Genomic DNA, 21,990 nt, shown 5'->3' on the forward strand with positions numbered 1-21,990 from the left:
AATACACTAAACTAGTCATTTTCTGTCATCTCTCATAGCAAAAAGGTAACAAATACAGTCGCTCGTTATCAACACAACTTTAAATTCCTCATCTTTTCTAGCTACTAAGTATAAAATGACAATTTTCTAAAGAAAATATGCAACTGTGGTGGAACAGTTTCCAAATATGTTTCATTAGTAATGATCAAACTGTAAACTCTTATAGATTAGCTCAAATTAATATCTGTAAACACCTGCAAACAGCACATACTTCTACAGATAATTTGCAAAATATAGGTTTGACTTTGCTGCTATATAAACCGAAATGTGTACCACAATAAACCTACAAAGCAAGCACATTTATTTAATCAATCTATTCCAAAAATCCGTAGAAACTTGTTTTAATTAAAATCAAGAGGACATCCTTAACACTTATATATATAATAATAATAGTAATAATAATAATAATAATAATATTATTATTATTATTATTATTATTATTATTATTATTATATATATATATATATATATATATATATATATATATATATATATATATATTCCTAAAAACCGTTTTCCTTTTGATGTGATGCAACAGAAGCAAACACTTTCTCGTTTGCATTTTGAATATGCGATCATCAGATCAGTGCTTATAATCAATTTGGGAGTATTGTCTTCTGTTGTTTTTTGAAAACTGCATTGTAAGATAAAATAGTCGTTGTTTAAGTTTTAACCACCTTTTACAATTAACATTTTAGTATGCCCCAAGAACAATTACGATTCATACACATAAGAAGTAAACATATTGTGCATTAATATTTAGAGGTGGAATGTGTTAAAAGTTACCGATGCTGTGTTATTATTATTATTATTATGCATTTATGTCTGCAATATAATCGACGTCGGTGAAGCATTGATTTATGTTACTTTTTATTAATATTACGCGACAATAATAATTGCAAGGTGATTTGTTTGGAGTCGTCTTAGACCTATTTTCTGAAAAGGAACTAAAATAGCGCTATGCACTCTTTTAGTGCAAATAACCATAAAACTTAATGTTATTAAATATTTGGTGCAATTCCTAACATTTCTGTCGTGCGATGACGTGACAAAAATAAACGGTGAGCAAAACAAACAGATCGTAAAAAATCGACACGAGTTTCGCCAGCCTCCATTACAGACTGCTGGAGAGAGGAAGACTGTCCCGACACGCGATCAAAAACACGTCCGACAGAACGTGACATTTATCGACGGTACTATCAACGCTCGCGCGTTTCGCAAGCGTATTCCACTGGCAACGTCCCTAATTAATTGTGACAGATTTTAAACACACGATAAGTTTATTTTGCACGAATCTACAACGTCCATTTCGCTGTGCTGAATGAGCTCGAGCAGCCCCCCCTCCTTCACTGTTGACCCTCCCCTTCCACACTCACCATTGCTTTCAGCGATGCAGCCTCGCAAATGACTTTCCGAGCGCTTTCTGCTGCACGGAACCACGCCGATCTTTCGATTCTTTTACTACAGCGAAATCTCGAAATTATGACGCTATCTGCGTTCTACACGTACGCGTTTTTGACATGCACAAAACCAAATAGTGCGCCGAAGACCTGCAGTATTTAGACATTCTTACCTCATCGGGTCTCGCGCAGTCGATCGAGCCGTTCATCTGCGCCTCGTTCTCTCCGATCAGCGATACTTTCGGAGATCTACTGCGCACGCGCCGACACAAGCATCGTAGGAAGTCGATCCCGACTGGTTTCGAACATTTAAAAATTTAGCATTAGAACAGTCCTTGCAGTAATAGTCCTTTAATGTAAAACAAGAACGCTAGAATAACATAACTGCATGTCCTCTTAGTTCATTTGGTCTTTTTGATAAGCGTGTACGAATATAAATAATGCAACGTTAATACGAAAATCGCCGACTCACGCATCGATTCTCGTTTTCTCGATATGACGTACCATCGCGCTTTATCAAAGATTCATAACATCAGATTTTGTCCTGAGCATATCTGAGTTATTAGTTTTCGGAAATAATTTAATATTTTGCTCTTAAAAATAATGTGCTGTACAAAATGCTATGTTTGCGCTTACTTTAAAAGAATTACGTGTGACTTAACGTTTACTTCTGGAATTTAAACGCCAGAAATGATCAGGGTCAAATAAACAAATACCTTTGCCACATTACAACTAAAGGGCCTTTGATCCCCCCCCCCCCCACACACAAATAGGCTGTGTTAAGTGAGATATGTCTTATATTATTAAACATTTAATTAGGTTCATAATTGAACCTAAATATGACCGTGAAATGAGTTATAATTAATTAAAACAAAAATTTTAAGAAATCTAATATTTAATACATATTTTAGAATGGACCGTTTTTAATCATGTCACCTTCAGAAAAGTAAATGTATTGTTAAATGTATCAATCTAAAATTTGGTCAGACTTTAGAAAATGTTAAAATAATTTGCCTAAATTTGAATGATAGAAAACCCCAACAAAGCCTTAATGAAGATACCTTTGTGTAGAGGCACAAGAAATGCCATCTAAAGACAAATAACACATTTCACCAGCATAAAGAATTTTCCAGTTTACCTTTTTAATGCTCAATACATGGTTATGAGATTATTTAAAAATCTAAAAAAAAAATGGAAGCACAACAATTCAGTGTTGTTACAGCACCATTCAGAGAGTGAAGCCAAGGGTTACATGAATACATGTACAATACAGAAACATAATGAGTGTCATATACTTTCAACAAAGAACTACTAAGACACTGACTCTTCACAAACGTGAGGCGACTTCAGCAGCAATGGTTCCTTTTCTCTGCAAGATCAAAGACAAAACCTCAGACTGCCAGGAGAGTTGCTTCATGGTTGAACATCATGTGCAAACGGATTGGATAAAAGGGAATGACCGTGACCTTATCTGTCCTTGTTAGTTCTCAGGTCTGTAGTAATTGGGTCATGTTGGATTGTCTGGTGCAGCATGAGAGCCATGAGACCTGCACGATTTGTCATGGCTGTTCTTAAGTTGCGCTCCTGCTCGAACAATTCATCCAACTTGTACCACTAAGAGGAAGAGAAAAGAGATCATGGGAATGAGTGAATAAATTAAATATTAACTGTAAGACTGATGAAGGATGATGCCATCTTGTCTTGGAATGGCTTTGAGTTTATTATTACACAACTATTTTTTTTTGTTGTTCACTTAAATAAATAATTTCCTTCAAATAAATGATTCCTTAGCACATGCACTGACCACTCTGACTCGTTCCAGGTCCACTTCAGCCCTGCGGAGTTTCTCCCAGCAGTAGTGTTTGTTGCACTTGCGTTTGGACACCCTGCAGTATTCTCCAGTGGGTTCAAATACATCACGAACCAATGGACAGCCACAGACCTCATCCGCAGGGATCTGTATGCATGCATCACAATCAGAATAATGTCCTCAATATCTATGCAGATTGGATGTTTATGTATCAAATGCATGTGGTAAAGTACCTTTGGGTCTCTGGAGTGTTCTGGACAGAGCACCTGCAGTCTCTTACAGTAGGTTTTGCTTTGTGGATTGTACACATCACAGAAGAGCCGTGTAGCACTACATACCAGGAGAAATATTATTAAGACTTAAAGATTTTGTGCAAAACTGATTTCCTTCATTTGACATGTAAAGAAATTAATAGGGTAATCATACGGGCCATTTTTTGGGATGCACCCTCGCCAGGATTTCTATATTGCCTAAAATATCCAGGTTTTGGCTGTATGCACTGTGCACATCAATCGGTACGCAGCTTCAAGTCGAACGAACGAAAAAACACATGCATGTATTTGCATCGATTTGATCGTTCTCACCTTCTCATGCGAGGTGCGCCATGATTGGTCAATTATGAACAATACCTGCATGTAATTGGTCAAACTACTTTGGATATTTTAGGCAATTATTCAGGCAAATCCTGACCAAGACATGTCCCGTATAAATGGCACATATGGCCACCCTATTAATAGGACTCTTGAGAAATTAACAAGTATGCTAACATTAGATGAGAACTCCAGGCATATAGTTAATAAATATTCTGAATCAATCGTTTTATACATCAAATTGATCAAAAATGACGGTACAGATATTTATAATGTCAAAAGATTTCTATTTCAAACTATTGCTATCCTTTCAAACTTTCTACTGATCAAAGAGTTCGGAAAATTGTGTTATATAGTAGTTTTCAACATTGATGATAATAAGAAATGTCTCAGCAAATCAGCTCTTTACAATGATTTCTGAAGGATCATGCGACACTAAAGACTGGAGAAATGATGCTGAAAATTCTGCATAAAATCACAGAATAAAATTATGTTTTAAAATATATTACAATAGAAAGCAGCTATTTTAAGTTTATAATTTATTTATTTATATATACTTACCCCTCTATGCGAGTGGGGTACATGGAGCCAAATGATGTCTGACTCTCATACTGGTTAAAAGGAAATGACGAAAGATGAACATCACATTATTTTAAAAGCACAACACTAAAACGTGAACAATGTTTAAAGGTCTATGCATCACGATTAGTAAAAACACACCTTTGCATAGCACCTTTCCATGTGACGCAACGCCACCTTGGGGTTAACTGGGTGACTGCAGGACACACAGAAGATTTGCAAATCTGTGTCGTCGTCGCCCTCATTGACCTTCGGGGGAAAAGAAATGCAATGTTCAGGCACTGTTATGTGATCTGAAGGATCATGCGACACTAAATACTGGAGTCTACTGGAGCTTTACAGGGGTAAAAGACTTTTATTTAATTATGTTGTATTCATTTAAAATATAAGAATAGTCAATTCTATTGTAGTATATTTGCATTGTTTTCAGTTTCATTGTTTGAAACCAGCACACTATGTTTATAAGGGCTTTACCTCTTCATCGTGCTGCACGACCTGCTGTTTGGCTTTAGCAATGATGCCTTCCAGCTCATGAAACCGTTTCTCCATTTCGGTGAGTCGCATGCGAGCTGACTGTTGCTCACGGCGGATTCGCTCCAGAAGCTTCTTGCCCTGTTCTTCAGCGATGCATGGGCTCTGCTGCCACTGCTGGATACGCTGTGGCAGGATCTCATAGATTCGACTGGCAACACAAGAAGACAGAAATTTTCAGGGTCTGTCTATTCTTCTACATACAACTCTTTACAACTGTAAAGCATTTCCAGGTTTACTTGGCAGCGAGCTTCATGCCACAGTCATCAGAGCAGTATTTGGAGTTGGCACGTGCAGCTTCAACACATCCGGGTCCGAGACACTGTCTGGCTCCTCCGCTGTCCCGAACCTCTGCCCGCTCGCTGTGTCTCACCCGGTCACGGTGCTTCTGTTTGGGTTTGTGCTTCCGAGGCTTATTCTCCTCTTTCTTATGAATGAAAACAAAGTTCTAATTGAGTTTCCATTATAAGCACTTTAAGCCGAAACACATGCTTTCTGTTTTAAAGTCCTTTTTCAGGTTAAGAATTACATTTATATATTTAGAAATATTAAACACTTTCTGGACTGAAGAAACTTGATCATCCCTAAATTTTTTTTTTTTTATATGCGAGTATCAAATAGGAACCATCCGGCTTTTAGGGAAGATTGTTTGTACGTATTTTTAAGTATTTACCTTTTTTTCAGATCGCTTTTCTCTTCTTTTCACGTGCTTGACTTTAACAGCCCTCTTTCTCATAGATGAATCGGCGTATGAACCATCATCATCATCATCACTGTTCCAACCCTGATTAAAAAATAAAAACAAACAAAAAGTCTAGACACAACCATTTCTGCCAGAATAATTATCTTTAATCAATGGAATAATTTACTTACTGCACATGCATCAACCTAAAAAAACATTTTGCATGACCTGATCCAAGGAAGCTACATTTAGAAGTTTTATTGGTGATTTGATCATTTGTGTAAACAGTAGATTTTTATTGTTTGCCATTCAAGAACATAGGAGCTGTTCTTGCATTGCTGTAAACATGTTTCCAGAAGTTCTACTAAGATATCCAAGTGGGCTAACTAGGTAAAAGGGTATTTTCAGTTGCTCTTAAGTGTGCTGTAAGAGTGAGGAGAAGCAGGTACCGTGCTGTGTTCTCCATACTTTCCGGCACAGTACTGCTGATACAGCTCCAGCTCATTCTCACTGTAGTCTTCAGACAGCGGTCCGTCTTGATAATCTCTGCCCTTAGACATGGAGCACTCCTCACCCTTCACTCGCAACATTTTCTGAAAAAAGAAAGAAAAGGATTCATAGAGATTACAGTAGTACTGGAAACTTAAAGTTTGTATGTTCCATAATGGTTAAAGTTTTAGTCAGTTTATTGTGTGTCTTTGTAATTTTTTAAATATACATCTACATAGTTATTTATACATTTTTATTTCAATTTGAGTACATCAAGTTTAACTAAATGAAAATGAGAAGTGTTTTACTTGGCAACTAGCTGGAATAAACCAAGTTTAAATATTTAATTTCAGTTAATATTTAATTTCAAGTAGCAAAAATGCTTTTATGGTTATGGTTTTAGTAAGCTAGACTCACTCCATACTAATATTCTCTGTAATAAGTGTACAGAAGTTGCTGTGGATTTACTACCAACAATTACTAACAACAATCAACAAAAACACATTAAAACGTACAGAACCATTTGGCAATAATTGTTGAGATGCATCATATGTTACTCAGAATCAATAAACCTGATCATACCTTAAAACACACCATAAAAGCATACGATAAAAAAGACAAAGCCACTGTTAATATCACTGGGATTGTCTCTTCTACAAAAGGGAAACTCACCCTAGCGCGCACTTCACACTGTCTCAGCCGACACTTCTGCCTGATCCTATTTGGTCCGCCGAACTTCTTCATGTCTTTACAGAAGTCACACAGTCCACAGTCCTCTGTGCGCATGCAGGGTTCACATTCTCCACACATGCGAGCTGAGCGCTTAATCTGAGGACAAATCCCAAATATTCCCCACAGCCAGTCCAAATGTAAACAAACAGAACCTTTTTCAGTCACTTTCTTCACAAAGGTCATTGTACGAGAGCAGCTTTATCAATCAGAATTTCTCACCCGTGACCCACGGCGTCCATCGGACTTCCATCCGAAATCCGGTGTGTCTTGCTGGTTATCGGTCCCATCTGCCTCTGCTTCTTTCTCTCTGCTTTTCTTGGGGCGGAATTTAATCTCTAACGATTCGTTTTTACCTAGATTGCAGGATGTACATACTCAGGGCTCTTTTTATGGATATATATATATATACAGTGGCATGCGGAAGTTTAGGAAACCCTTGCAGAATCTGTGAAAATGTCAATAATTTTCAAAAAAATAAGAGAGATCATTCTAAATGCATGTTATTTTTTTTTTATTTAGTACTGTCCTGAGTAAGATATTTTACATAAAAGATGTTTGCATATAGTCCACAAGACAAAAAAAATGCTGAAATTATTAAAATAACCTCATTCAAAAGTTTGGGAACCCTTGGTTCTTAATACTGTGTGCTGTTACCTGGATGATCCACGACTGTCTTTCTGTTTTGTGAGGGTTGTGCATGAGTCTCTTGTTTGTTCTGAACAGTTAAACTGAGAACTGTTCTTCAGAAAAACTGTTCTTTAGGTCCTGCAGATTCTTCAGTTTTCCAGCATCTTTGCATATTTGATTCCTTTCCAGCATTTTCCAGCCATTTTTTTTGTGTTGTGGACTAAATGTAAACATATTTTATTTAAAATATCTTACTCAGGACAATACTAAATAAAAAATAACATGCATTTAGTATGATCTCTCTAATTTTGTTAAAATTATTCACATTTTCTGCAAGGGTTTCCCAAATTTTCGCATTCCACATAAAATAAAATGAATTAATCAAATTTACTTACTCCGACACTTTTCACAGTACCAAACACGGATGGTTTTGGCCATCTTCTCTGATATTTTAATGCAGTCTCCATGAAACCACTCGCTGCAGTTGTCACAACCACTGTGTACATGAAAATAATTTGAAACATGCGACTGAAAATATTTAGTTTTACAATGGAAAAAGCATCCTTAATAAAAAAAAAAACTGCATGCAAACATTTGAAGAGAAACACATCTTACATCATAAAGCAGTTGGTGTCTGGTTTGCGACAAACACAATAAACCCGTGCATTGCTAGGATTCAGATTCATCTCCGGTCCAGGAGGCTGCTCCAAATCTGACACTTCACTGTCCTATAACATAACAGAAGAAACTGAATGTGTATTTCATTTTCTATTTTCTTTATGTGACATTTACATATCAACAACTTTCCTGTTATACAGTCTACCTGTGCACTTTATATTTTGCAGAATATCATATATACTGTATAAACAGTTTATTATGCTGCTATATGCTACATTTAATGTATTCTCTGATACTTTGTGATGCCAAACCTCCATTTGAACGATGGCACATTTGTACAACAGCTATTCTGAGCTGTCATGGCCATTTGTATTGTATTATATTCTCTCTCTCTCTATATAAATATATATACACACCTTTTTTCTTATTACAAAAGAGTAGCAAAAATGTTCACAAACATTCAATCAGAACAGTGATACACCTGTATTGTCACCCCTGTATAATATTATAATGACAAAGCGACCAGAATTACAAAATTAATTCACGTAACTTACCATGACAGATTTCTCCGGTTAATGTCCAAAAGAAAGGAATGCTACTAAAGTCATTTAGAACATCTGAAGCACAAAAACTAAAAGGCTGCCATAACCACGGTGAACTAAACCGGTGTGCAGTGAACTGATTAAATATTTCACTCCTTTTGTTTACAAAGCGGACCACTGCACAACAACATCTACTTCCGCTTCCACTGCTGGATTCTTCTTCTACGGTTTAGATGAGAAATGATCCGCTGCCACCTGCTGGACTTGTGTGTAAGTGACGCGCGCCGACAGACGGGAGGACAACTGAAGTTAACTACATCTAAACCCATAAAATACATTTTCGCTACTTGAAATCAAATAAATGATAACGGTATAATATATCCCAAGTCATTTTTCATAGATATAGAACTGTAAAAATGACAAAAACACACAGCAAAATTACTAAAATTATATCTAAACCTAAAATAAAAAAGGAAAATATTAATACAAAAATATTAAATCTATAATAGTATCTTAATGATATAAAATAAACATTTCATTTTAAAGTTATGCAGTAAAACAAACAAACAAACAAATTAATAGTTTAACACTAATAAAATGCGTGTATTTTGTATTGAGTTAATGTTTTAAGTGATTTGATTGCTGGAAAGTTTATTCAGATTTGCACTATTATAATCCAATGAGAGTATTATATCATTCACATTACATTACATGTATTCATTTAGCAGACGCTTTTATCCAAAGCGGCTTACAAATGAAGACAGTGGAAGCAATCAAAAACAACAGAAAGAAGAAAATGATATATAAGTGCTATAACAAGTCTCAGTTAGGTTGACACAGTACACGAAGCATGGGCTTTTGAATAATAGAATAAATAAAAAGAAATCAGATAGAATAAAAAAAGAATAGAGCAGTGTTAGAGGTCTTTACACACACACACACACACACACTTGCATAATAAATGGAAAGAAAATAGAATACAAAAAGATTAGAAAGGTTAGATTTTTTTAAAGAATAGAATTAGAATAGTGAGTGTTAAAGTTAGAGGGTCAAATAAAGATGGAAGAGATGGGTTTTAAGCCGATTCTTGAAGATAAGGACTCAGCTGCTCGGATTGAGTCGGGGAGGTCATTCTACCAGGAGGGAACGTTTAATTTATAAGTCCATAAAAGTGACTTTGTGTTTCTTTGGGATGGCACAATCAAGCGACGTTCACTTGCAGAACGCAAGCTTCTAGAGGGCACATAAGTCTGAAGTAACAAATTTAGGTAAATGGGTGAAGAGCCAGTGGTAGTTTTGTAGGCAAACATCAATGTCTTGAATTTTATGCGAGCAGCTATTGGAAACCAGTGCAAATTGATAAACAGAGGTGTGACGTGTATTCTTTTTGGCTCATTAAAAATTAATCTTGCTGCCGCGTTCTGGATTAATTGTAAAGGTTTGATATAATTGGCTGGAAGACCTGCCAAGAGAGCATTGCAATAGTCCAGCCTGGACAGAACAAGAGCTTGAACAAGGAGTTGTGCAGCATGTTCCAAAAAGCTTGATCTTCTTGATGTTGAATAAAGCAAATCTGCAGGACCGGACAGTTTTAGCAATGTGGTTTGAGAAAGTCAGCTGATCATCAATCATAACTCCATGGCTTCTGGCTGTTTTTGAAGGAGTTATGTTTGATGTGCCTAACTTGATGGTGAAATTGTGATGAAACGATGGGTTTGCTGGAATCACAAGCAGTTCTGTCTTGGCAAGGTTGAGTTGAAGGTGATGGTCCATCATCCAGGAAGAAATGTCTGTTAGACAAGCTGAGATGCGAATAGCTACCGTCGGATCATCAGGATGGAATAAGAGGTAGAGTCATCAGCATAGCAGTGGTATGAAAAGCCATGTTTCTGAATGACAGAACCTAATGATGCCAATTTATATACAATTTATATAATTTTTAATGATTAATATCATTATGTAATTAATGCTGATAATACCAACCAATTCAGAGAGAATTCTGAAAGATAGCCAGAAAAAAGTAAATATAGTCATCAATATAAACAAATAATTATTAAATTATGAATAGCAATTAATCCCGTATAATAGCGTCAGTCATTCGTCAGAAGGTTTGAGAAATGCGGCAGGTAAACCAGAATTTCATATGTTAATTTCAATTATTTTTTTAGGAGTACTGCTGGAAAATCATGTGATAAACCACAACGAAATAAAATAAATAGTTGCTAAAATTGTCGATTCCCTGCGGTGCAGGAAGGATGTCGTGCACGCGCACACGCTAGAGATCTCCACGGCACGCGCAGGTCAGAGCAGATGCAGCTCGCGCCCGCGGAGGAACATCGCGCAAATTCTGAATTAAAGTGAATTAAAACGTCCTCGGTACAAGACTGGAGTTATTCGAGTTAAGGTAAATCTCCAATTCAGCCTTGTGTCTTTATGCTTTGGTAATTTCGTTTCATTCAGGGTCAGTAGAAATTGAGGCACGTCATTTGAAAGTTTACGTCTGTTTACTTCTTTTCAAGTGAATGTATGTAGTTACAAAGTTACAAACCTTAATTTTCAAAATAACGCGTGGTTAATTTAGACAAACAATATTTTGCGTGATTAAATTCAAACTTTAATCTTTATATATCTATATATATCTATATATCTATATATATCTATATATATACACACACATACAAAATATATATGGTCCAAGCAATATTTTATCATTTACGATATTGTTTGTTGTGCTAAGCATTGACAGCCTACAACAAATTTCTATTAGTCATTGCTCCTGTTCAATACTTTACTAGGTATAAATAAACTTATATATATAATGTCATATAACCCTTACATATAAAATATACATATGTTATGAATTCTATAATGTTTGTTAATGTTCAAGGTTTCATTTTAAGTTGAAAAAGGCATAAAAGTCTTAAAAGTGGTTAGCAGGACAGCAGACATGTCATTTTATTATCTTTAAGACAAATATGTACATGCACAATAAATCTCATCAGCATCAGATATACCTTGTTCTAATTATTTTTATAGATATATACTATAAAGTATTAAGTACGATTTAAAAATATTAGCAATTTTGAAGTTGGAACATTGATTCAGGAACAGAAAAGGACAAGCATTTAATTAGAGAGATTCGCTTCAATGAATCCTCTGTAGGTAGAGTAGGCAGTTTATCAAAACTGCAAAAATATGTTTATTATGTATCCTGCTGTAGATCTTTCTGACTCAGCATGATGTTCAGATTAGTCACTTTCCCAAATCACTTCAGGTCATTTCAGAGCAACGGCGCACTTGTCTTCGTGCACTCAAGACAGTTTTTGAAATGTTTCTTGTATTGTCTTAGGGGATAAAAGACATCATATTAGAGGTTTCCATTAGCATTCCCTTAACCCACAAACACCCAGACTGACTCCACACAGTCCATTTATGCTAAATGTGTCTCCTTCTGGATGTTTTCTCAGAGTTAGAGTCAAGCGTCTCAAATGGAGACAGAAGCCATGGATGTCCAACAGCAGGACGGAGGACAGGGCAGCGTTCAGGACAGGGTTGTGCCCCAGGAGAGTCATGTCCACACGACACAACCACAGGCCACCCGCAAACCTGACGTCACAGGTGAGAAGGATGTTTATGAAGCAAATTTAAGAGCTTGTGTAGCTTGTATATAAGTATAGTTTGCATTGGAGAAAATGTATTTCAAATTGTAACATTTACATGGAACATTTTTGAAAGCATAATGATATTTAGACAGACTTAAACTTCACCCAAAAATTTATGTTTGCTGAACATTTACTCATCCTCAGGCCATCTAGGATTTAGTTGAGTTTGTTTCTTCATGGGAACAGATTTGCAGGAATGAAGCATTACAGTGGATCCTCTGCAGTAAATGGGTGCCGTCAGAATGAGAGTCCAAACAGCTGATAAAAACATCACAATAATCCACACCACTATAATCCATCAATTACTGTCTATCCATAATATTAATGCACATCTTAAATGCTATCTACAAGCAAAGTTTAAAACAGTAAACAAACAGAATATAGACTTTTTCATTGGAAGTAGCATTATTATGAATTATTTTTTGACCAGATGTTATGGTTTAAATTAAAACCTCGTTAGAATGCATTTGTTTCTTACAAACACACAGCTTTTCACTTCACGAGACATTCATTGATGGACGTGAGTGGTGTGGATTACTTGTGGATTATTGTGATGTTTTTATCAGCTGTTTGGACTCTCATTCTGACGGCACCCATTCACTGCAAAGGATCTATCACAAGCAAGTGATGGAATATTTCTCCAAAAATCTGTTCTGAAGAAGAAACTAGCTCATCTGCATCTTGGATGGCCTGAGAGTAAGTACATTATCATTTTATGATGAGCTATTCCTTTCAATAATTGTCTGTGACTAACAGGTCCTGTCACAGTTGAGATTGTTGACAGCGGAAGCAACGAGTCGCTGACTGATGGTGTCACAACCAATGACGACGCTTTACTGCTTCCTGACCACATACCTACGATTTCACGCAAAATAGAGAAAGGCAATGGTATCTACATTTATTAAAATGTTTTATTATCTGAATTTGAATAGGCCTATATTAAAATGTGATTTGAACAAATTTCAGTGAAGCCCAGTCTTCCCAATGGCTCCTCTACTGTCATTCATACACCGCCGGCTTCTTCATCAGGAGGATCGACGCCTCGCCCGACAACACAACAGAAATGCAACGGACACGCAAAGTGCAACGGACACAAACACCCTCACAGAAAACACACGCCCTCCACCTCCAAGAGCCAGCACAGCTTCAAAGGTGATGCTTCACAGATACAGAGAGTAGCTGGAGACGGTAAGAACATCATTAGCTCTTTCAAAAATATATCTGTTGGTTCAACCCATAATCAAACCGTCAACCATTTAGTGTCAATATTTTTATGTATTTTTAGAGCATGTGGGGCATGTTTGAAAAGAGGCCTCCACCCACAGAGCTATTCGTAAATATAGGGCCTGGTCTTATCTTTCAGCAACACTAGGACAGGCCTGTGGTTTTATCTTCATGTGTTTAATGGTCCCTTCACGTCAGCGCTTGATAATTCTTTCCATTAGGTCAGACGTCTCTGTTTGACAACTAACTCACATTAGTAGATAAATATATTCTTCTAAATTAGATATCAGTGTCTTTAAACAGTCAGAGGGCTTGAGTTTGTGAGATTTTTTTTTAAATGTTGAAAGAAATTCACATGATTTAAATGGATAAAAAAAGAACATTATGGAGGTGTCACTGTTTTTGTGTGCTTGAAATAGAAATGACTAATACAAATTACCTTATTGTCTACATTATTTATAGTCGATATTTCTGATCGTAGAATAAAAGATCAAAGTTTTTAGAGGGTAATATAAGTGTAAGCATGACTAAATGCTAATAAAGAACAGTAAAGACTTTTCTTACTGTGATAAAAAAAATTATTATGTCACTCTCTTGATTATATTAACATTAAAAAGTTAAAACCATCACGCACAAAAAAAGATAATAAAAATATCACAGCATAACAAGGTTGGGGGGAAAAGTGCATAAAAGTCAGAAAATGCATTAGAGAAAAACAAAAAAAATGTTTTCTAAACATTTTAGAAAAACAAATTACTCAGTGGCAGGATGTATTTTAAACTAAAGCTAATACATCATGTGTTTATAGTTATTTTTCACATTAAATAGATCAAAAGTGACAGTAAAGACATTTATAATATAAAAAAATGTGTATTTCAAGTAAATGCTTTTTTTTCCATTTCAAGAGTACTGAAAAAGGTATCACTGTTTCCACAAAAATATTAAGCAGCAAAACTGTTTTAAAAAAGTAATAGCCTAGTAAGACATGTTTCTTGAGCAGCAAATCAGCATATTAGAATGATTTCTGAAGGCTCATGTGACACTGAAGACTGGAGGAATGATACAGAAAAATCAGCTTTGTATAATAGAAATAAATTATATTTGAAAATATATTCAAATAGAAAACAGTTACCGTACTTTCCGGACTATAAGTCGCACTTTTTTTCATAGTTTGGCTGGTCCTGCGACTTATAGTCAGGTGCGACTTATTTATCAAAATTAATTTGACATGAACCGAGAGAAATGAACTAAGAGAAAGCATTACCGTCTACAGCCGCGAGAGTGCGCTCTATGCTGCTCCGTGCTCCTGTAGCCTACACTGAGCAGCATAGAGCGCCCTCTCGCGGCTGTAGACGGTAATGTTTTCTCTCGGTTCTTGGTTCTAAATAAATGCGACTTATAGTCCAGTGCGACTTATATATGTTTTTTTCCTCGTCATGACGTATTTTTGGACTGATGCGACTTATACTTGGGTGCGACTTATAGTCCGAAAAATACGGTATTTTAAGTTGCAACTATATTTCGCAATATTGTTGTTTTACTGCATTTTCGAATAAATAAATACAACCTTGGGATACAGAGAATCCTTTGCATTGCATGCAAGTTTTATATCTTTCAAATAATATGACAAAGTCCTAATTATATCATTGCATGTCATAAAGTCATAAAAAGGGCACAAATTGTTTGGAATACTGTCATAAACACTGTATGTTTGTGGCTGTTTTCAGACTGCTGTGCACACTGCATCCTAGCGTGTCTGTTCTGCGAGGTGCTGTCGTGGTGCTCGGCCGTGGCTCAGTGTTTGGCCTGCGGTCTGGAGTGTGACGCTCTCTGCTGCTGTGGGGAAGCAGCCACCGGTGGTCTGGCCTGCTGTGCTGAGGACACCTGCTCTGCCCTGCTGGATTGTGGGATACTGGAGGACTGTTGCCAGTCTTCAGACTGTCTGGAGATCTGTTTGGAATGCTGCTCCATCTGTTTCCCGACCTAAACGGGATTCTCTACAGAATGATATCAAGTGCTCAAAGGACTGTAAGCGTTGGATATACTGTACTGTTATCCCGCCATTTGTATTTATTCAGTATGAAGAATGAATGTGCTACATCGATCAAAGTTGGACTATTCTGTATGAGGCTACTCTCTGAGGCCTTAAACCTGAAGTGTGTTATTTGATATTCATTCAGTAACTGTTTATCACTATTGAAATTCTGTTAGGTGACACAGAAATGACACACTTCATCTTTAGTTCTCTGCACTTGCATTAACATTACTATTCAAAAGTTTGGAGTTGGTAAGACTGTGCTGCAAAAGATGATTTTTGTCTAATTTTTCAGTACAAATATCTAAACCTTGGTAAATCAAGGTGCTTGAGGTACTTAAGATATTAGGTCTTGTTTTCTAGGGACAAAAATCTAAATTGAGTGAGTTTATGCATAAAACAAGAAAAAATATATTTTAGTAGGGTAAGAAAAATAATCTTATTTTCCCTTTAAATTACATTTATTTGTTTTAGGCATAAACTCATTTAATTTTGCTGATTTATTTCAGACAACAAGACTTGATATCTTAGGTTGCTTCTCAAGTAAAATATTATGATACAAGAATTGTCAGAATTTCTAATTATTGTAATTAAAAACAACATAATTATTAGTAAGAAAATCATTTACCTGAAAAGTGTTTCACGTTTTTGACAATAAGGCTGTGTTTATTTGGTTAAAAAAATAAAAACTGTAATATTGTGAAATGTCATTACAGTTTAAATTAACTGTTTTCTATTTTAATACATTTTAAAAATGGATTTATTCCTGTGAATTTTCAGCATCATTACTCCAGTCTTCAGTGTCAAATGATGATCCTTCAGAAATCATTCTAATACGTAAATTTGCTGCTCAAAAGTAGAATTTAAGTGGAATAATTCTTTTTGCACTTGTGAGAGATCAAGTTTTAAAGTTATCCTCCTGAAAGCTTAAAGATGTGTCAGACTCTTCCACATTCTCTTCTTCATTAATAATGAAGCAAATTTGTGCATGCTTGAAATGCCTGCATTAAACATTTTCATCAACTGTGATATTTTATACTGCTTAGAAAAAAATCTCAAATGTCATTTGTTCTGAAGAAACATTTTGTTTAATAACACATTCTCTGTGTTTTGAAGAGTGTAGCATGAGAGCCGAGATTGAGATCTTTGTTCTCTGTTTGTTCTCAGCGTTTTTATCTAAAGTGTGTGTGGCAGGAAGGCTGGGCGATGCAAAAATAACCAGTCAGGATAACTATAAAGCGCTTGCATATTCCTCCGGGCATGTTGAATTTCACAGGCTTTCTCCAGATGACTCTGCCCAGTGTTTAGACAGCGGGCACTGCTCTAGAGAGAGCTGATGTTGAATCTGGCAGAGGGACAGAGATCTGGGAGTCCAACAAAAGCCACACAAGCTCTACTGACACCAGCACTCCCTTCATCCCGCTGAGGGTTACACATTATAAACATCAGCTAAAAACACCTTCCATCACTGATTTATTGATTATATAAGTCAGCAAACGATGATCTATAATAATTGAAAATATGTTTAGCAAGGTAGGTTTGATTTTGGCATTGGTAGGGACATAACAAAAGACATTTATTTGTTTAATCAAAATCACTGCTATGGACAATTTAGTAGTCACTAGATATTGGTAGGCACATGTCATAGCGTACAAATTCTACGCCCTTCAAAATAATAACAAATGATGTCTGACTTTGGAAATTATAGTTCTCTCCTTAAATATGAAGAGGGCAAGCAACAAATTAACGAGTTAATCCAAAATTCAAACAAAGCTTATGGACATATTTTTCTAAATATATTGAGTCAGATATTGAAGTGACTTGTTGTATTTGTCACTTTTCTGAGGAAGACGTCATGCATTTGTTTTAGCAAAGTACCCACACAGAAAGCATGTGAAAACTGCATCTCTATATTTAACATATGTGCCTTTTTATGTAAAAAAAAAAAAACATGCTACACTAAACATAGTTTAACCATGGTATTTGTAGTAAACCTGTGGTTATAGAAAAGAAAAAACTGGTTACTACTCCTACTATAGTAAAACCACGGAAAAATGTTCTTAAGAGAATTTGAATTAGTGTATACTTTCTTTCTTTCTTTTTTCTTTGTTATGTTTTTATAACCATACTACCTTAAAAATAAATTTATGCTAAATGTTCATTTGAATAAAATAAGAGGGATCATGAAAATTGCATGTTATTGTTTATTTAATACTTTCCTGAATAAGCTATTTCACAAAACAGATGTTTATATATTCTTCAAAAGACAAAATAATAAGTGAATTTGTAAAAATGAACCTGTTCACAGTATTAATCTTAATACTATGTGTTTCTGTGTGACTGTCTCTTGGTTTTGTGATAGTTGTTCACGAGTCGCTCATTGGTCCTGAGCAGTTCAACTGCTGTTCTTCAGAAAAATCTTCCAGCTCCTTCACATTCTTTGGTTTTCCAGGATCTTCTGCATATTTGAACCCTTTCCAACAGTGACTATGATTTTGAGAGCCATCTGTTCACATTGAGGACAATTAAGGAAATCATACATAATAATAATATAAGGTGAAAACATTTCCTGCTGCTCAAGAAGACAACACAATACATTAAGAGCTGGGCGGTGTACACTTTTTGAATTGGGTGATCAGGGTAAATTGTGCTTATTTTGTCTTCTGGGAAACAAGTATTTATGTAGCCTCTGAAAAAATATGATCATTAAACAAAATGAGAAGAATTTACACATCATCATCATCATCCTGTTCAAAAGTTTACACCCCCTCTTAAGCTCTTAATTCATTGTGTTGCCATCTTGAGCATCAGGAAATGTTTCCACCTTTTGTGATACTGTTGCTGTGTTTGAGTCCCTCAATTGCCCTCAGTGTGAAAATATGGATCTCATAAATCACACAGTGACTGTTGGAAAGAGTTCAAATATGCAGAAGATGCTGGAAAACCAAAGAATGTGAAGGAGCTGGAGGATTTTTCTGAAGAGCAGGAGGCAGTTGAACTACTCGGGACCAATGAAGGACTCGTAAACATCTATCACAAAATATAAAAACAGTTGTGGATCATCCAGGAAGCAACAAAGATTATTAAGATTCAAGGGTATGTAAACTTTTGAACGGGGTCATTTTTATAAATTCAGTTATTATTTTGTCTTGTGGAGAATATATAAACATCTGTTATACGAAATAGCTTATTCAGGAGAGTACTAAATAAAAAATAAAGTGTGTGTGTGTGTGTGTGTGTGTGTGTTTGTGTGTGTGTGCGCTGTACAGCAATCAGGTTGACTGCATGTGGAGATGAGTCTTACCTCCTGGACCGTGGGCTGCAGGGAAGCAGGAAGGCAGTGTTTATTGTACAGATGTGCCAAGTGGCGTCAACAGGAAGTGGAGGAAGTGACTGAAATGACAGTGCTGGGGCGACAGGATAGCCCACACGGCCCTAATCCAGGCCCGGTTCTGACCCAACGCTCCTGCCCGCTGTTTCAAAGAGCCGCCGGCACTCTGTGTCTGCAGGGACAGGAAGCAGCTTTCAGCATCACCACCAAAAATGCCCAAATGTCACGCCAGAGCTGAACAAGTCAGTAGGACAGTGGGTCTGCTCTGCTTAGATCATTACATTACTGCTATACTAACAGAAAACATCTAATTGAAGTGAACTTCTTATTTCACATTTATGCTTGTGTTTCAGTGGCTTATACATGACGAACTGCAAACACAATGTAACTGAGCATCTACTGAGTCTCCAGTAATCTCTGACGTCTTTTTCTCAGGAGCTGCATGAAAGTGTTCGCTAGACGACTGACCACAATACTCCTTTTATTCAGTCAAGGTTTTGGAGAAGAAAGAGTGCTGACGTCGTGAAGACTCGCACCCGTGAAAAACAACAAACTCTGCAGATTCTTCATGTCCCAGGAGCACCGCAACATTCAAATGGAGAGAAGAAATAATCATCCCACATGGAAAGAACCTATATGTGGATATATGCGCATATATGAAACCTATATGCAGTGTATATGAACATATATGCTGCATATATGCGTATATATGCCACATATAGGCAAAATTGAGGTGCATATATGTGCATATACAGGAAATATAGGTCTCCTGTATTGCTTCTTCATATCCACATATAAGCCCTATACATACAAGATATGTCTTCTATATAGCTAATGGCAGGATCTGGTCATTTTGTAGCTCATATCCCATTTTTGACTGTCATACATGATGCCTAACTCATATTTTCTATTATCAAGGCAAAAACTAAGAATTAACGAAAAAAATTATGCAAGAACTTATGTATGTGCGAACATGTGAAATTGGTATCACATGTAATTGGCATGTTATGGAATTTAACTATGGCAATATATTAACATGATATACAGAGCCGGACGGAGTACGTTTACTTGAGTACAGTACTTAAGTACAATTTTGAGGGATCTGTACTTTACTCGAGTATCATTTTTGGGGAGTACTCATGACTTTACTCAAGTACATTTGAGAGGCAAATCTTGTACTCTTTACTCCGCTACATTTCTATCCATAACCGTAAGTACCAGTTACTTCTTCTCAAGAAATATCCACGTCCACACGAAACCGATGTAGTATACATGACAGACCAGCATGTGGCGCTGTGATTCTGCCACAGAGATAAACTTAAAACGGAGAAGAAGACATGGATTAGCTGCGCGTGGTACACAGGCGGTAAGGAAGTCGACTGGAAGTTGAAGTCGGCCGCGTGCCGCCATCTTGTAGCAGAACTTCACTTGCGTTAGCATCCCATTGACTCCCATTCATTTTGGCGTCACTTTGACAGCGAATAACTTTACATCTGAGGCGTTTAAAGACTCCATTTGTCTACTATTTATTTCTAAAGATACACGACAATGTATAAAGGGCTCCATTACCTTCCATGTTACATTATGGCCCCGTAGAAACAGTTTTTGTAAAAATATGCTAACGATTGCGTCATAACCACTCGACTCTCTGTCGCACAGTAGAGAAATTACCATACAGACAGGAGGAGAAGCTCGCAGGCATTCGGGGAGACGTCAAGAGAGAAGCCCATAGATACAAGCCCTGGCGTTACATTTTAAAATACTAAAATACTATACAAAATAATTAATCAGAATACTTACTCCTGCTCACTCACGCCAAAGAACTCGCCGTCTCGGCAAGATTAACAATGGCAGTTTTCACGCACAGCTACTAGAAGATTTACATCTGTCAGACAGGTTGCTGACGTCATCAAGCTTAGTTTGAGTCTGCACGTCAGAAACGGAAGTGCTAAAAATGGGCTTCACTTGTCTCAGTTGAGTTCCAATGGGGTCGCTGTGTCCATTTCTTTTACTGTCTATGGTAGTACACAAACGAACATGGAACAATACATTTATTAATCCGTGTTAATTAGAGATGGGCGTTTCCCGCAAATATCACATTTGAATATTTGAGCTCACAAAAATCGAATATTCAAATATTCATTTATCTAAATTAAGTTTAATATAAATTAAGCTTATACACAATAAGCTTGAACATTCAGCTTAATCCTTTCCCGTAACAACGTTGAAAGCTCAGCCAAGATGAAGGAACAGCTGATCATAGCTGTATATGGATTGCCATTTTGAAATAAATTTAGTAGCAGAGCTACTGAAAGCGATTTTTTTGTGCTGCAAATCCATTTATCCTTTGCTGAAATTTCTGCATCTTCATGGAGAGAGCGTTTCATGCATTGTTGCTTCATGCATTGTTGCTTAGCAACGGCAGACGCCTCAGGTGCGCTTCTGCCCAAGCACTTTGGAAAGAAGGAGAAAGCGGTGCGCCTAGCGTTTTCCACGCGTTTTTAGGCGCGATATGTGAACGGCCCCTTATTCATTCATTAATTATTTTTTTGCTTGCATACATCTTCAAATATGCCATGGAAAATCACAGAAAGTGACCAAATTAGGTTTTATTGAGAACTTTTTTTTTTGCAAAATTCGAATATCATTTTTATATATAGAATAATTAGAGCAGAACGAATATTCGAATGTTTGACTATCCGTGTACACCCCTAGTGTTAATGTTAGCGTTCAGTGTTTGTTCATGTTTTTGTTGCTGTCACGTGATGTAGTGGTGTTTGACTAGGGGTGAGATGTGGGCTGATGACGCCATATTTTCAGAAAATGTACGGATTCGCCGTGCAGACGAAATGCAAAGGCGGCGTTTTCAAATATATCCACTCTGGGACCCGGTTTCAAAACATCGGTTTCACTCTTCCAAAACGCCAGATCCATGTGGACGAAAATGCCGATAAAAAAAAGAGGAAAAAATAAAAATCTCGGACACCCTATCAAACGTCATTGGATAGTGCAGGAAGGAAGAGGAGGAGGAGGCAGCGGAGGAGGAGGAGGATGATGAGGCGCGTCATGACAGACCTTCAAAGAATAATAAAGATAATT

General features: G+C 36.6%; 2 protein-coding genes across 3 annotated transcripts in view; one reads left to right on the plus strand and one right to left on the minus strand.

The window, feature by feature from the left end:
- Window positions 1–2,562: 2,562 nt before the first annotated feature.
- Window positions 2,563–21,990, minus strand: part of cxxc1a (CXXC finger protein 1a) — a 76,437-nt gene continuing 57,009 nt past the window's right edge. Inside the window, exons 1-15 of one of the 2 annotated variants that reach the window (XM_059504177.1) lie at window positions 8,652–8,813; window positions 8,095–8,207; window positions 7,875–7,975; window positions 7,072–7,205; window positions 6,793–6,948; window positions 6,081–6,224; window positions 5,623–5,733; window positions 5,189–5,376; window positions 4,893–5,100; window positions 4,560–4,667; window positions 4,401–4,450; window positions 3,483–3,579; window positions 3,244–3,396; window positions 2,906–3,053; window positions 2,563–2,808 (exon numbers count right to left, since the gene is read on the minus strand). In XM_059504177.1, coding sequence (XP_059360160.1) covers window positions 2,907–3,053; window positions 3,244–3,396; window positions 3,483–3,579; window positions 4,401–4,450; window positions 4,560–4,667; window positions 4,893–5,100; window positions 5,189–5,376; window positions 5,623–5,733; window positions 6,081–6,224; window positions 6,793–6,948; window positions 7,072–7,205; window positions 7,875–7,975; window positions 8,095–8,207; window positions 8,652–8,654 — 1,713 coding nt within the window. In that variant the 5' untranslated portion in view covers window positions 8,655–8,813 and the 3' untranslated portion in view covers window positions 2,563–2,808; window position 2,906. Of the gene's footprint in view, window positions 3,054–3,243; window positions 3,397–3,482; window positions 3,580–4,400; window positions 4,451–4,559; window positions 4,668–4,892; window positions 5,101–5,188; window positions 5,377–5,622; window positions 5,734–6,080; window positions 6,225–6,792; window positions 6,949–7,071; window positions 7,206–7,874; window positions 7,976–8,094; window positions 8,208–8,651; window positions 8,814–21,990 lie in introns of those variants that run through there. The other variant, XM_059504176.1, reaches the window with a different exon arrangement.
- On the plus strand, window positions 10,888–16,589 carry LOC132097246 (myoD family inhibitor-like). Its single transcript, XM_059502875.1, has 5 exons — window positions 10,888–11,043; window positions 12,107–12,257; window positions 13,058–13,189; window positions 13,268–13,489; window positions 15,253–16,589. The coding sequence occupies exons 2-5, from the start codon at window positions 12,128–12,130 to the stop codon at window positions 15,510–15,512; spliced, it is 744 nt and encodes a 247-aa protein (XP_059358858.1). The 5' UTR covers window positions 10,888–11,043; window positions 12,107–12,127; the 3' UTR covers window positions 15,513–16,589.

Source organism: Carassius carassius, chromosome 21, assembly GCF_963082965.1.
Source record: "Carassius carassius chromosome 21, fCarCar2.1, whole genome shotgun sequence".
Taxonomy (NCBI): domain Eukaryota; kingdom Metazoa; phylum Chordata; class Actinopteri; order Cypriniformes; family Cyprinidae; genus Carassius; species Carassius carassius.